This window comes from Corvus kubaryi, unplaced genomic scaffold (genome assembly GCF_017639235.1).
Source record: "Corvus kubaryi isolate FWS band 111438036 unplaced genomic scaffold, C.kubaryi_AGA036_p1.0 37396, whole genome shotgun sequence".
Classification (NCBI taxonomy): domain Eukaryota; kingdom Metazoa; phylum Chordata; class Aves; order Passeriformes; family Corvidae; genus Corvus; species Corvus kubaryi.
In genome coordinates, this window is record NW_024581135.1 from 17,041,134 (window position 1) to 17,056,982 (window position 15,849).

The window sequence follows — 15,849 nt, forward strand, 5'->3', positions numbered from 1 at the left end:
CAAGAGTTGAACATGTGAACGTTTCTGATGAATCTACACTTTAGGAACATCTTGTAGATATTATTTTGTTATTAATTTCAAATACACAAAACATAGCACATTTATTGTACATTAGAGACTCAACGTAATCTGAATTCAACAAGAGAACTATTTTTGCCAAAGGAAATGCTCAGAGATATACTTTCTAATGGCAAATAGAGCTAATGCAGCACTCCCATCTGTTCACACTCCTTCGATTGGCCATTTGTGCAAACTTTAATGTGATAAAAGCATTGTATCACTGTATAAATATAGAATTATAGAAACGTCAGTAGTGACTCCATAAATAAGGTTTCACGGAGAAATGCAATTAAACAAGGATCATGAACACAGTCCTGAAAGATGTTAATTGGTCTGGTCTGGTCTGGTTCCAGCAAAGCAATTAAGCGCATGCTTAATTTTAAACACATAAACAGATCTACTGAAGTAAATAAAACTGGTTGTGTGTTAAAAGTTAAGCTTGTGTTAAAGTACTTCAGTGGATTGTGGTAGAATCATAGAAACCTTAAATGTTTTTACTTTCCAATAAAACACACAATTATTAAAATATACATTACTTGGAGGCAAGGTAGAGATTCAGTTTTAATGTACCTATAAAGTGGAACAGTTACTTAGGAAATATATAAAATGCTGCATTAAATATGGGTCTTTTGCTGATAAATTACAATATTACAGTAGTGGAAAACTACCTCAATGACAATGTTCTTGAAAGAACAGGACCTTAAATTCCCTTTATATTTGCAGCAATTGTCATATTACAGAGGAATAAAAATTATTTTCAGCTTGAAAAGGCTGTATCAATAAACTCTGAATTTATAATTTATCAGTTATACCGAATGCTTTCATAAATATTCTTGCCTTTTATTTCCCATTAGTTCAAAGTTTCATCTAATGTTAGTTTTAATAGGTGTTCTGAACCCTAAGAACAAGACAAGCCAAAAGCATCAATACTAAAAGACAACAGATGAGATCTCTGTACTAGAGTTACTGAAATTCAGGGTTGTCTTTCCTTCAGGATCTATATGAATTTATCTGCATGTACACTCTTCAAGCTTTAAAAAGTTCTGTTCTGTTCAGCAGAGCACAGTCTTCTTTCCAAACTGACTAAATCATAGCATGACATATTGAAACAAAATGTACAGTTACTGTTGCAATTAGCCTGAAGTTTTCTTTTCAGCTCTGTGTTTCTGAAAACTTGCCTACTGTCTAGAACTGCATGATTTGATAAAACAGAACAATTTCTTCCTCCTGAAAACCTGCCTTACTATTAATATGTATGTTCTTTCAACTAATCTAACATTAATCTAAAAGGACATGATTTAGCCAGACTTAGTATGGAATTTCAATATGGCATAATAAGATTTTCTTTAAAAAAAATACAGATTCTATATGGTTCCACTTTTGAAGATGTTAACACAAGAAGGAAATAAACAACATTCCTGAAAGCTTCTCAGTAGCATTCTTCTGGGTTTTTTTCTGCTGTTTCAGTTGTTATTTAAGCTTCACAAAGAAAAAATTCAGTGATTTTATTTCTTGGAGTGATTAATATTTTTCACCCTTGTTCCAACAATTAAAATACTGAAAAAGGTATCACTACTAGTAAAAGATTACTGTGATAAAACACTGAAAAACGTAATTATGGCAGGGATTAACAAATGCTAATTTCAGTAGTTTTAGATTTATATTTCCAACTTCCTTACCTCTGGACAATCCCAAGTATTTGAATGTTCTTTGAAGTCACAAATAGCTAAGACTGAAAAATTCTGTATTCTCTTCAGCCATTGCACACAGACTCGAGTATCTGTTACCCAAGTAAGCCAAGTAAAATAGTGATCACTAAAATATAAAAGAAAAAGAGAAAGAAATGGTGGTTATTAAACCAGAGGAGTATAGAAGCATTGCTACAGATTGCATCCCCCCCATTACTGTCTGAAAAGCAACAGCAAAGCATCCACTGTTTTAGGGTACTTTTTGTCCTTTATAACAATGTATCATATGGACAGCCAAAATCAAAATACAGTACTTCTAGTTAGACTCTGATCCTTCTAGGAGTTTAATATGGCAGTCCACTTTAGAAACAATACAACTCAGAGGTCCAAGCATTTAAAACAAATAGACAAAACCTTTTTTAAACAAGAAAAGACATATTTGAGAGCACACTACCTGGATGCTATGATTGCAGGAACTGGCACCTCCTTAGGACCAAAAGCTTCAGAGTAAATAGTGTCTACAACAAACACTTTAACAGTAGGATTTTTAGCTCCAGCCTTCAAAGAAAATGTATTAGGTTGGTAAAACCAGGCTCTGAATAATTCAGATAGAGGAAAATCGAAGCAATTTTTGCCGGAAAGTAGACAGGTTACAAAATATGAATTCAGTTGAGTATATTACAGCAAATAGTCTTATAAGATCTCAGAGTGACACAGCAGTAGTAGATACTTAATTGTGTATCATTTAATATATAAAGAAGAAAACCTTTTAAACAGTCACGTTTAGTGCCTTTCTCTACAGAAAACGTGCTTGATGGAAACCATTGTTCTGTTTGCAGTGTGGATCTTTGCAGCACACATTACACTGACTTCAGCATAAAACTCCAGTTTATTCACATGAGCGCAATTGCTGTTTGCCATCACAGCAGGAAAATGGTTGCTTAAACTGATTTCATGGCTGCTTCTTCACTGCATACGTTATCAGTTTTTTAATTCTTCTCCATGTGTGGTCTAAACCATCCAGTTTTACTTTAGAACTGTGATCGAGCTGACAGGTGAGCAAATTCTTAAGATACATTAATATGATTCCTTGCAATCAAATGAACATGATAAGAGTCAGGAGAGCTCTCTAATACATGCTGAAGAAATGCCAACCCAAAACCTTCTTGCCTTAGATCTGGCACTTGAAAGCAATTAAAATCCAAAGCTCCTTGAGATCAAAAAGCACTATGGAGTCTATGAAGTGTGCAAATAACCAGAAGCTGCCATAGCCTCTATTTTTAAAAATTAAAAATAATTTAGCCTCATAATTTATTTGCTATAATGAAAAATAACAACTGCATAGTTTACACATCAGAATAAGTAAACTGAATTGAAAAAAAGTAAGGCTTGACAATGCAAGCATGCATTTTAGCACGTGCTTTTTACTTATGCGAGTAATTCCATCTATTTCGCTGACATTATATTTAAATTTTAAATGTACCTACAGCTTTTCAGAACTTAGACCAAGCTTTTTTTCTTTCATTTAAGTCACAATAGATTTAACCATGGTAATACTCAAGAAATTAAGAACAGTTAATTTTCTCATTGTCATAACTCATTTCTCAGCAGAAAGGAAGTCAAAAGAATGATAAAACATACCTTTGGGTATGGGATAGTTATTTTCCTAGGATACTGATCCTCACCAAAATATGAATATTCAATAACTGGTATGTCAGAATCATTAAATTGTACATATGCTAAATATCTTCCACTTGGAGACCACCACAGTGCATATTTTGTTGCTAGCATTTCCTCTGAGGAAAAAAAAGTTTTTAACTGTAATCTATTTTCCAATCTGTTTTAGCATTCTACTCAGCAACCTAGACACATAAAGACAGTTATACTAAGTAAATAACATCAAACATCTCAAAATGTGCACACAGATCCCACTTAACTCACTTGGGATTTTCCTGTGTGCATTTGTTTGTTTTTTTAATTCTTTTTGGATGCACTGAAGTGCCAAATTTTCACTGAAATTAAAACTTCCTTTAAAGTTTAATTCCCAGCCTCTGCCTTTGCATCAGAAGGAAGACAACTTTGTAGAGTTCTGAAAAATTACAGTAACAAAGACTCAGGATTTCGGTTACATGCTATGAAGACAAAATTCATGTATTGTACAGCAAATAAGATGTGGAAATGAAGTAATCCTTAGGGCTTTAAAAAATGAGTATCATCACAGATATTTTAGAATGGATTGCGAAAACCGGAACCAGGTAATCTAAACAAAGCATTTATCATGTTAGTTGCTGCTCTTCAAGATTTACTTACCTTCATAGACCCAGTCAGGAATCCCATTAAATATTTCATTCTGTTTTCCATCACTAGTTATTTTAATTGGTGCCTCTCTTGGACTTTGTTTCAAATAGATATTATTCTGATATACATATACCTAAAGACAAGAAAGTTTTTTTTAAGAGTACAGGCAATAACAGGATTAGAGCAAGATCTTCTGCAGTCAATACTCCTACATTACACTAGCAAGACAAAATGGGAAATAAATGGTACAGTAACAGCCCTTGCAAATTCTGCAAGTGTTGGTATCTCAGTAAATAAGTTATACATTTCAGGCCAAATTCTGTGTTCAGTAAAAATTTTAGAACAGATTTTAAATATTGCATCTGTAAATCCCCATTTTAAATTCATGTGTTACACAGTGTTAAAGGGAAACCAATTGATTTTCAGGCCTTGAAACTGCATTTAATCATATATAAAATTATGTTGGCCAATTTTGGATAGAGGCTGGTGAGCAAACTGAAACACATAATGTACCTGAGAACATGGATTATTCTTCTACTGAGACACAGACAGTAAAATCTGAACAAGTTAAAACTGTTTTCTTTGTCTTTCTTTCTTATAATCAAGATTAATAAACACAGGCCTGTCAAAAATATGGCCTAATAAAATAAAAATCAAAGGCAGATAAATGTCTTTTAGCCACACAAAGCAAATTAATTCTAGCACTTAATTATCTTTACTAACCAATTTGTGTCCAACGGGTGACCAGGATATATACTGAATTTTATGTGGAAGCTGATTTTCTCTTACAAAACCACTGAAAAAAGGAAAGAAGTTGAGATGGCTTTTTGTGCACAGTGCAAATGGATCATTATACAGTACATTAATAAAAAAGTCAAAAAGTCATTTTCTAACTGCTTATTGTTGCTCAAGCAATGCAAAATTAAAGCAGGCAGAGACACGCAGTTAACACGATGGTGTGCACCAGTGCTGGCAAAGGCTTAAACTTAGTCGTTTGAAAACCTATTCAACAGCCTAAGGAGACAGCCTTATCTCTTTCCAAATGCTGCACAGGCACCTACAGTCATTTGCTGTATCTGCAGTCTGCATTACAGTCTCAGCAGGTTATTGGGAAATGTGAACTCAGCACACAGCATGCTGAGGCAAGAGCCACAGCAGCATGTCCAGCACTTGTTAAGGATCATAACTCACATGCAGAACCTCTCTACTCACATTAGCTTGCAGCAGCTTTTTTCTGTCACCTTGAGCCAACAGTTTCCCAAGAATGGCACAGCTCAGGGCAGCCCCTGTTGCTCAGAACTAAGAAGCATTTGATCATGCTGCTCCTTACAGCATAAAAAGGTGACTGCAGAGGCGGGTGGCCTCTGGATTTGGGTGGTAAGGGAAGTGGTTTGGGCAATCTTGGGAAAGAGACCAAATGCCATAGGAGAAGCTGTAAACTTTTGAGGAATGCAGGATGGACTGTTACAAAATCACGGGAGCCCTAAAGGACATGAGAGACTTTTTGGAAAACTAAAGGTTAGATCAATGATGAAAAGAATTAATTAGCAGAAGGGCATGGAGACATCAGATGTGAGACTGAAGCAGACTCAAGCAGCCAAGATAGGGTGGACAAAAATCATGCAAAAAGGGAAAAAAAAGAGACTCTTGAGCCATCAAGGTTGTTGGGCATGAAATAGAAATCAATCCAGATGAAAGGAATGTATGATTTTCTTAGAGAACACTTTTTTTTTCTCAAGCAAACAAGTAACCTGACAGATTTAAGCAGAAGCAAAGCAAGTTGGTAGTCATATTACTACAGTTTTGGAGGGAATGCTTGGAAGTACATCACTACAGTGTATTCACCACAGCTGTCACTAAGAATATCAGGCCTTACCCATTTATGAGATCATAAATGTGGTATGATGCCGTATAAGAGTATCTCCACAGCTGCATAAATTAAGCAAGAAAATATTATTAGCCTTGAAAATTATAATCTGATTATAAATAATCAGCTGCCTCTTTACAGCCTACCCCTTTCTCAAGAGAGTACCAAGAAACATTTATCTATGGTAAACACAATCAACAAAATACTAAACAAAATTAAACATTTAATTAAGAGGTATATTAAAATAATTACCTTTGAATAATTGCTTTCCAGAGCTATGAAATATTGGTCTGATGACATCACATAATTTGAAGCATTAACTTGTTTCTGAAAAATTAAGAAGTAGATTAGATTCTAGTCTCACTCCCTTTTAAACTGGGACTTGAAATACAACTGCACTTTTCAGCCTTTTTATTAATGAAAAAGGTACATACCATTGTGCTGTTTGTCATGATGGTGGTTGCATAATTAATTTCAACATTGTAAAGAATAATATCATCTTCTGCAGACTGATGAAGATATTCATTATCTTTATAAACAAGATAAAATGTCTGTTACCTTCACAGAAGATAATAGAGAACAAATCTGTTCATCAACGAATTCACACCTCTTTCAAAGAATAGGTCTTAAGCAAATATCTTTTGGCATCTACATAAAAAATGTTTCTTTTCTAATGATTCTGAGGTACGGAGTTATCAAGAAACTGTCTTCGGTGTTCTTGAGTACATTCTCCAGATTATACACAGCACAGAGGATCAACTATTTAACTTTACAAGTCAATGCCAGATTTTATTCTCATCAATGTCTGATCAAGAATGCCAGTGACAGACCTATTAGAAAGTCAGTGTCAAAATGTAAATGTTTTAAAGAAAAAGGTCTTTGCTTATCATTTTATCATAACATTCTCATTTGTATATTCTGCAGATAACAGCATTACCATGCAACTGACACGGCACGACTCTGCCCTTGCTTGCACAAGTCATACGAAGTGAGGGTGAGTGGCCTTCATTGAAAATGGAATTTAACCCTACCTGTGCTCAAGAGCTGAGCTATAGTTCAGTGGAGAATGAAGATCAGAATTTTAGTTTAAGATTATTATTTTCACTGCTATAAACAGAGAGAAGGAATTACATATTTGGTGTAGCTAGAAAACAAGACTAAAAGTTAAAAAGCAGCCTGAAACATTGTGAAGATGTTAATTTTTTAGGAAATTAGATCACCCTTGGATCTTTTGAGCACTCTTGTGTGATTTGTGTAACAGTATTTGTGTTTAAAATCACTCTTAGGATGAGATATACAATTTTAACTCCTTGTTTCAGAAAAGAAGTAGACATATGGAATGCTGTAGGCATGACTATCTATGGAATCTTTGGCATGACTTTTGTGTGAGTTTTGTGACTGTTAAAAGGAAATATAAGTCTAAGTGAGAAAGCTATAAAGAGGGAAGAATAATATTAGGTTTAGGTGATATGCTGCCTACCTCCTTCAGATATTCAGACAGAATTCTAACAGTGACCTAATTTTTAAATCATATGAGTGATATCAACATACTTCAAACTATTAATTGTAAAATTTGAACTGCTGCAACCAATGCTGTATAAGGCTTTATTTCAGTTCTAAAATTTTGGGCTAAAACTAGCTTGGTGAGACTCCATGTGAATGGGCACTGTGCTTCTTGCTACTGGCAGAAAACAGTGCTTGAGGCAGCACAGAGATGGGAGTGGTAGTATGTGTGCTAGAATGTAATCCAGGCCAGCTCCAGCCTTCCTGGGCTGTGCAATTCAGTGATAACAAGAGCAGCACTTCAGCCACATACAGATACATTTATATCAGCAGCAATTAATTTCATGTCTCTACCTTAAGGAACTTAGAAATTCAACTTTATTTTCTCTGCAATATTCTGTAACTCAGGAATTTCAGCAGTGTCAGCATTTCCTTAAATGAGATAAGAACAGCTGGCATCATTGCAGAGCCATGGAATTACTGAAAACAAAGAACAGGGCCTGCAAAACAGACTACCTCAATCTTTACAAGTGGTAAGTGAAAAAGTGCTGTGAAAAGCATGAAAAGGAGCTTGCTTAAGGAATGACTGACACATTGACAAATTTCTTTCACTTGCTGCAGTGAATATGACAGTAAAAGAAATAAAACACTGAAGGCCTCTGTAAAATTACACTTTATACTTGACTTAGACATGTCTGTTGAAACACGAAATACCTGGATTTTCTAGAATGAGTGACAGAATAGTAAATTTCAACCATAAGTTTTGACTAACACATTGTTTAATTTCATAGTTAGCATTCATTCAAAGTAAAGCTGGAAGGAAAATACTTTTCTCAGTCTGTGTAAATCAGTCTGGAAAGACATATTAGAAAGGCTTATCTGTGTTTGAGAAAAGGTTTTACTTACCTGACACCCAATATGGAAAAAATGTTTTGTATTGGAAGTTTCCATTCAAATAATCCTCCAATGTAAGAGCTCTGGGACCATCATCTGTGTTGACAACTAAGAATAAGAAAAAAAGTTTCTGTTAATGAAAAGTGGGAAAAAAAATTACTAATCTAGCATTTTCTTTTTTCTATATTTAGTGCCATGGAACTGTGAGGATACCATAGTCCTGGAGATATGCAAAGAGTAGGTGCAGCAGAAAGGCAAGTTTTTTGTTACTGTTCTGATAAGGTCCTTTAGCCTCTGAAAGACTCATCTTTGGAAATACAAAATTAACTAGACAAACTAATTTATTTCAACCACCTATTCACTCAGACACATTTACCTGAAGACCCTGCAAGTCTAAATAAGCCTTTTTCACACAAATGACAAATTAAAGGTTATTTGGTGTTTTTTTGGTTTTTTGTTTTTTTTTTAAAGCATGGGTTTCATGAACTTGTAAAGACAACGGTTTTAATCAAGACCTTCACATGTTCAGCAAATGGTCAAACAACAGGATGTGCTTACGAACCCTTACTTCCAAATTTTGTACATGCCTCCTTAACTATTGTTAGAAGATGGATGTAAAGCTTGCAAAATAATCTCCATCCACATATATTTCTCAGTAGTCACATGAAAAACATCTATGAAGGAATGCAGGTAAAAATAATGCTGAAAAGTAATGAATGAGTGAACTCAAACTTGAACATTTTATTTAATGCTGCAAAAAAAAAGTTGACAATGACTCTGGAAAGAAGACAGGTACTCAAATATTTGATTTCTAAGCAGGTCAGAAAAAGGTATTAAAATAATGCAAGAAGTGGAGGCTAGTTTTGTGGCTCTTGTCTGGCTATATATTTTCCCAAAGCTAAACAACTTAAGCTAGGGCAGATTTTAAAAGAAAACGGAAGTACAATCAGCTGGATGAGAAGAGGATTATGCTGTGCAGTTCCTGTGTAGAACCTATGCAGTTCACAAGAGTGAGAGCAATCAAAATATTTAATCCTCAAAAGATGCACGAACTTTTCTGATAAAGGCAAATTTTTAAAGTTCAACAGCAATAATAATGGCAGCTTTCAGGTTTAGGCATCCTGGATGCTATGCTTTCTCCTTTAAAATCAAAGGGACTTCTGATAGGGTTTTCAGAGGTAGCAGAGATGTCACACTGCAGCTTAGTAGATCTCTGCCACTTCCCCTGTTTGTTCCTTCAGAGCTCTCAGATGACTGTCAGATAATCAAGATGACTCATTGCTCTCAGGTTTCATATCATGCTCCATCACTTGCTCATTACAGTCGCCCTCTCTGTTAAGATCACACTGACTGCCTGGGAAATGTTTCTTCATATTGCCTTCTATAGTACTTTGTAATGATAATACTTATTTTCTTCTGCTAAGTGACTATTAGTTACTGTAGAATACACATGTCAGGTTGACTGTTGACACAAGCATTGTCTGCACTAATGCAGAAGAAAGCTGTCACAAGGAATAAAACTGAATGCCAATCCAGAGGCAAAAACCTGTCCATATAAACTCTGAGCTAGCAGTAGTCCAGAAAATATCCCAAGAAGGTCAATAAGAAGTTAATTCCTCTTGCTAATACTATGACTGCATATTAGAGATCTTTGATACACTAATGATAAACATAGAAGATGACCGCCTTAAAAAAAATATGCAGAGGAGATAATTCCAAAGAATCCAATTCTAGTTATGTCGAGTGATGATTAATTACCACTATCTCTCCGTTAAAATTCTCTAAGTGAATAAGCCTATTAACAAAAGAAATCGCCTGGCAAGATCTATTTCCAAGGTAGTTTGTATAGAAGCTTAAAATTTGCAGTCCTTTTTGATACTTTAATCTGTTAAAATTACCTGGTTCCTTCTCTCATCTCAAGACAAGCAATAACACAAACTTCATATCACTGGTCTAATTTTCACAGCTCTAATTTAAACCTTCCCTCTGTTAGCCATCTCACCCTTGCATACTTAATATTCTGTGAGGATTTATTATGACTACTAATGATTTTCAAAATGTGCCCGCTTAGATCTGAACTTCTACCACTGCACTGAAAAAAATTTGAACACAACTATTTCTCACTTGAGTACTTTTAATTTTGAATGCTTGTTTTTATGTAACAGAAGATAGCAGCAGCATCTCCAATAATTTCCCACAATTGTTTCTGATTCTTTCTTCTGGAACTAAAGACTTGTTCAATAACAGTATCTGAAATCTCTGCTCACAAACCAGACACAAACATGAAAAGTACTTTACGTATCAGCAGCACTCTCTAGAAATTAATTTGGATGGCTGTTGGCAAATTCTTTCATTGTGGTTTGTTTCTCCATGAAACAATAAAGATGAAAAAAGATGCCCAGGGACGAAAAGGAAGCAAGTAGCAGAGCCAACCACAGAAATGAAAGCTTACCAAATTTCAGCTTTGCCCACTTCGCTTCACCACCCCTCTGTCTCAGTTTTAATCCTTTGTGGTCCATTTCCACACATTTACAGGGTGCAGTTCTGCATTTCTCTGTGCACTGAATTGGTTATTTTGCTTCACAGTGTAACTTGTTTTATATATTCAATGATCATAATTATTCACTCATGCATTTGAGTGTATTGGACTTACATGTATAATTGTGGTGATAAAAGTCTGTAAACATCTAATAATTGTCACTGGCTTTATGCAGATACCTTCTCCTTTACCTTTCAGTTCACTGTCATGAGAGAGCTTAATAAAACAAAAAGCAAAACTTTATATTAAACTCAGATTAACTTTATGCACATCACTCCATCCCTGTGAAATTCTGTTCGTATTACCAGGATTATTCAATTTCAAACACTGGATGTGGGTAAACCAACACAACCCTTTATATTTCAAAGCTCTCCTGGCTTACTTCACAACATGTTCTAATGTGCATCCTTATAAATTGTGTCTAATCTTGCCAAATTAAAGTAAGCATACATAATAACCACAAAGTATTGTTGTTTCTGTATATGGTATTTTTAATATATGTAGTTATATATATATATATATATGTATTTTATATGTACTTAACATATATGTATTTTTAAATGTATTTTATTTAGCATCCACTGCTGAACATCAAGTAGAGGACATGCCAAAGGAAAACTGGTTAGCATGGTATTATTGTCTGCTTCTGAACTAGAATGTCCATTCTCATCTCTGTGGGCTGATAGTAAATAGCTGAAGCACAAGCTCCTGCAACATGAGGAAACCCAAAACTCAGTTCAGCATCAGAAATTAATTCCAACACTCCTGACCCTGCTCCAGAACTTCAGTCACACTCAGCATCAACTCACATCAACTGAACCTGCTTTTCCACTTTTGGATTTGGCTGAGGTGTTGAGAGAACACTATCTCCTCCTAAGAAACTGCCTGCTCACCACTTCCTGGCTGAGCAGTAAACCCTCTGACCTCATCTGTGACATCAGAAAAACAGGGACTGGGCCAAGTGTACAGAGGGAACAGAAACTTCACCAGACATGACTTTGGACATTCATTAAAAGTAGCAGAAGAGATTAACTTACTTTGGACATTCATTAAAAGTAGCAGAAGAGATTAACTTGGTGCCTAAGCAATACATACGGTTAATTGTAACTCTGTCTGCGGTTCCGCTACTGCTTTTCAACTGCAGACAGGTATTTTCTTTCATGTTTATGCTGCAGAAGAACAGGACTGGGTACACCACTGTACAAGTGAAAAGCACCTTTCTGAACTGTTTGGAGTTGCAGTGCCATAGCTGGTTTAGCACCGTCAGCTAAATGCTACCACACATTCCTAACTCAAAGATGCGTCAAAACACAGTAATTTCTTAGGCATGGATGCTGTTTGCTACACAGAGATTGCCCACCCTCTTCTTCTGAGCCCCACAGAAATTGTCTAATAACTGCAAGCATTTCCCTCTTAATATCCTCTCCAAAAAATTATTTTCCAGTGCAACTTTTTGGAAATTTTGACATTTTTACACATTTGCATGTGTAAATCAAAACCACCTATCACATTTTGAGAAGTCTGAAGAACATGAAATGACTAGAAACTTAGCAGACAAAAGCAGAACTACATGCTTCTTCCAGTTCTTTCAGAATTACAAATTACATTTTTCTTTGCTGATTTCTTAAGCAGAAATTTATTTGGTCTGTGTCTATACATTTCTCATATGCAATTAATTGTCCTTCTAGATTGCCACGCCCTTTCAGCTAAACAGTGGTAAAGGTGGAATGTACAAACAACACTCCATCTGTGTAGCCATTTCCTGTCTGTCTTCACCTTGCAAAATTTGTGACCACAAAATTAATTTATTTCTTCTATTTACAACTGACCAGTAGTCCACTAAGAATTCAAAAAGGTTAAGACATTCAAACAGGTAACTGCAGCACTTGCAGTCCCACCTGACAGTAAGAAGCCATAATCTGACACGTCCAACATAACTGTGTGTTAGACACAACGGTGTGTTCCACAATCATCTAAAATGCTCCTCCAAAAGCACCCTGTGAAATAAGACAATTTCTTTATCATCCAAGTGGATCTAAATATGATGTTTGGGATGACTGGTTATCGAGTCACTATTCCAAGAATCTAGAGAGATTACAAGAGTTCTCCATAATTGCTCAGGTACTGAAGAGGCCAGTGAGATGTATGTGAGAACCTGAGAGGGGAAAAAACACATTCACTCTTTCCTGCAGTACCTCCCATCATCTTTACAATTTCTTCAGGCTGCCAAACTGATCCTTGGACTCCAACCTCTTTGTTTCCTCAGTACTACTTTTTAATTTAAATTTCATAAAAATATTCTGCCTTCCCTGTCATAAAATGCAGATTTGATGGGAGTAAGTCTGACTTGATACCATGCATTTACCTTGTAGTGAAAGCTCATATCTGACCATGCTTAGCTAGACAAAAAATCTGGCACCTCACTATTGACAGTAAAAGTCAAACCTGTCACTCTGAGGTGGTATCTTTTTCCAGCACTGCATAATATATATGCATATAATTGATATAATCTATCCTCATATGCAAATGCTGCATAACAGAATCATCCCTAACTGCTTCAGAAACCTTCAACCCTTCCCTCAACAACCCATGATAAACATTATTCACAGAAGTATCAGATACGAAAGAGATTTCACCTTTCACAAAACCTGCATATTAACTGCAGGACTTAACTTTCACAAGACTTAAGCAGATGGTTGATTTTATAACATTTAGTTGTAAATACAAAACTGTTTTCTCCATCTTAGTCCCCCTGCCCACACATGAAGAAAGAATAATAACAGGAAAAACATCCTTTAAATAGATACTGTTACTGGAATACAAGCCTTTTACTAATATTTTAATTATTTCAGATGCAGTCAGGTAATCTGCTATAGTGATAGGGTCATGTAAATACTTCTATTGCCCTTACTACACTTCTCATAGAAAACAATTACCATCAAGTCAGTGCCACTCGTTCAAAATTTCAAAACTCATTTCAAGCTTCATCAGAGGACTCAGCAGACCACAACTGGGTTGATTTACCTACAACTGGCATAATAATACTAGAGCAAACTATCCATCCCTGTTTTATACAATGCTGACTTTCATTTTCAAATGCAATCTTGAATATATTCACAAATAGTTCATCATACCCCATCTACAAAAAAAAAAAAAAAAAAAAAAGTGTAACTTGTAATTGGGTATAGAACTTCTGTAATTATCATACAACCATTTAAAACCAAATGCAAATTCACCAAGATAAAGAAAATTACTAACACTTTGGGACAAAGTCTCCTAACTCCTAACACAGAAAAATAACATGAGAAGATCTGAGAGTTATTTTTGCAGCCGTGACTAAGAACATTATATATCATGCACAATAAAGTTAATTCAGGTGCTTTTCACTTCAAGGAGTTCCTTGTTTCAACATCTGCTGGCATTTCAATTCTACCTTCAGGATATTTCAGCTGTCAGTGCATTTCTGTAAAGTGATAAAGCCATAACAATTCTGACAGGACAATCCTAAAGATGATTTGACAAACTTGTGAACTTTAGAAGCCACAATAGCCAAAGATACTGCATTTTACACTACATTATATTAGAAATACCTTACCTCTTGATGGAAGCAGTATAATACACATAAGTAATAAGGAAAGCAAAAGGCATATAACCACGCCAAATATGATTTTTAGCCGGGTCTGCAGAACAGAAACAAACAATAATTACATTTTTAATATTGCCTGAAGTTTGCTTCCATGGCTGGCAAATAATTAAATCCTCCTACTCTCTAACTGCTGTAATCCGTTCAAGCAACAAGCAAAAACGGCCCTGCCGTACATACAAAAAGACTTCCCTTTCCTTCTTCTTTAAAGCAAATATTTTTACGTCAGAGCCTGGCCTTGTGCAACAGCTGACAGTTTAAAACAAAGGATGGAAATGCTACCAAAAGTTGAATTCGGGAGCATACAGACCTTCATTTTCCCGTCGTATCCTAAAAGAAGGGAAATTCTCTCTTCTGGGTGTTGGTCAGTAGATCTAGGAGAGGAGTTTGAAAAGGCAGTGTCTGTTTTCACAGTCGGAGGCCAAACCTCTGGCAGACTTTTTTTCCTACATACTTTTGAAAACTGTGCCAAATTTCAAAGGCTTTCCATAAAATTGAAACCACACTTTTGGGGAAGTTCTTGGACCAGAAATGGACAGTGGGTGGCTATCGGGGTGGTGATTATGTACTTCCCATCAATGTGAGCTGTAACCAACATCTGCTTACACTAACTTGAGGTTTTATGACTCATCAGATACTTGACATGCACTGTTTTTCTCTGAAAAGTATCTACTGTGTTTTTTGGCAATCTCCACATTCTCAGGACATAGTCATGACTGTATTTCTACTCTCTACAGAGAAATTAGAAGACAATCCCATAGCTTTATTGTTTATGTAGAATTCACACATGTTTACTTTTAGAAATAATAAATGATGGCACAAGAATGCAAAACAAGCAGCAGAAACAGACACTGTTTAATGGCTTCCACATGTGAGGAGAATTACTGTTTTCCCCTGAAAACTATGCACATCTATAGGCTACGTAGGAGAGCTTAGAGAAGTAAATACATACAGGCCCAGCGGAAATTCTGAAATAGTTCTTAAACCACCAATTACACCTATTTTATTTAGCCCACTGAAATGAGGTCAGCTGAAAACTGAGAAAACTCCGGAGACCGCAGTGTCAAGTTACATAATCCATCCCTCAGGAGAGCGGAGACAGGCTCGAAAAGAGAAGTAAAAGTCCGCCGTGCCCCGTCCCCGACGCTCCCCAGAGCCCGCGGCTGGCGGTGACCCGGGCCCGGCCCGGGCAGGGCCCTGAGGGAGCCGCCCCCGCTGCCCGCGGGAGGGGCCCGGCGCGCGGGACGGCTGCGGGGCCGCACGGCGCCCCCTGGCGGCACAGCCGCACGCACACACGGGGACGGGGACGGGGACAGGGACACACACAGACAGGGACACGGACAGGGACAGAGACACA

At 36.2% G+C, this 15,849-nt stretch overlaps 1 protein-coding gene across 4 annotated transcripts in view; it reads right to left on the reverse strand.

Annotated features, from left to right (window-relative positions):
* LOC121670546 (prolyl endopeptidase FAP-like) overlaps positions 1 to 15,022 on the reverse strand; it is a 37,469-nt gene extending 22,447 nt beyond the window's left edge. For 3 of the 4 annotated variants that reach the window (XM_042040953.1, XM_042040954.1, XM_042040951.1), the window contains exons 1-11: positions 14,803 to 15,022; positions 14,445 to 14,529; positions 8,323 to 8,418; positions 6,348 to 6,442; positions 6,166 to 6,240; positions 5,923 to 5,975; positions 4,770 to 4,842; positions 4,059 to 4,179; positions 3,390 to 3,544; positions 2,203 to 2,306; positions 1,740 to 1,875 (exon numbers count right to left, since the gene is read on the reverse strand). In XM_042040953.1, coding sequence (XP_041896887.1) covers positions 1,740 to 1,875; positions 2,203 to 2,306; positions 3,390 to 3,544; positions 4,059 to 4,179; positions 4,770 to 4,842; positions 5,923 to 5,975; positions 6,166 to 6,240; positions 6,348 to 6,442; positions 8,323 to 8,418; positions 14,445 to 14,529; positions 14,803 to 14,808 — 999 coding nt within the window. In that variant the 5' untranslated portion in view covers positions 14,809 to 15,022. The remainder of the gene's footprint in view (positions 1 to 1,739; positions 1,876 to 2,202; positions 2,307 to 3,389; positions 3,545 to 4,058; positions 4,180 to 4,769; positions 4,843 to 5,922; positions 5,976 to 6,165; positions 6,241 to 6,347; positions 6,443 to 8,322; positions 8,419 to 14,444; positions 14,530 to 14,802) is intronic. The other variant, XM_042040952.1, reaches the window with a different exon arrangement.
* Positions 15,023 to 15,849: the final 827 nt, after the last annotated feature.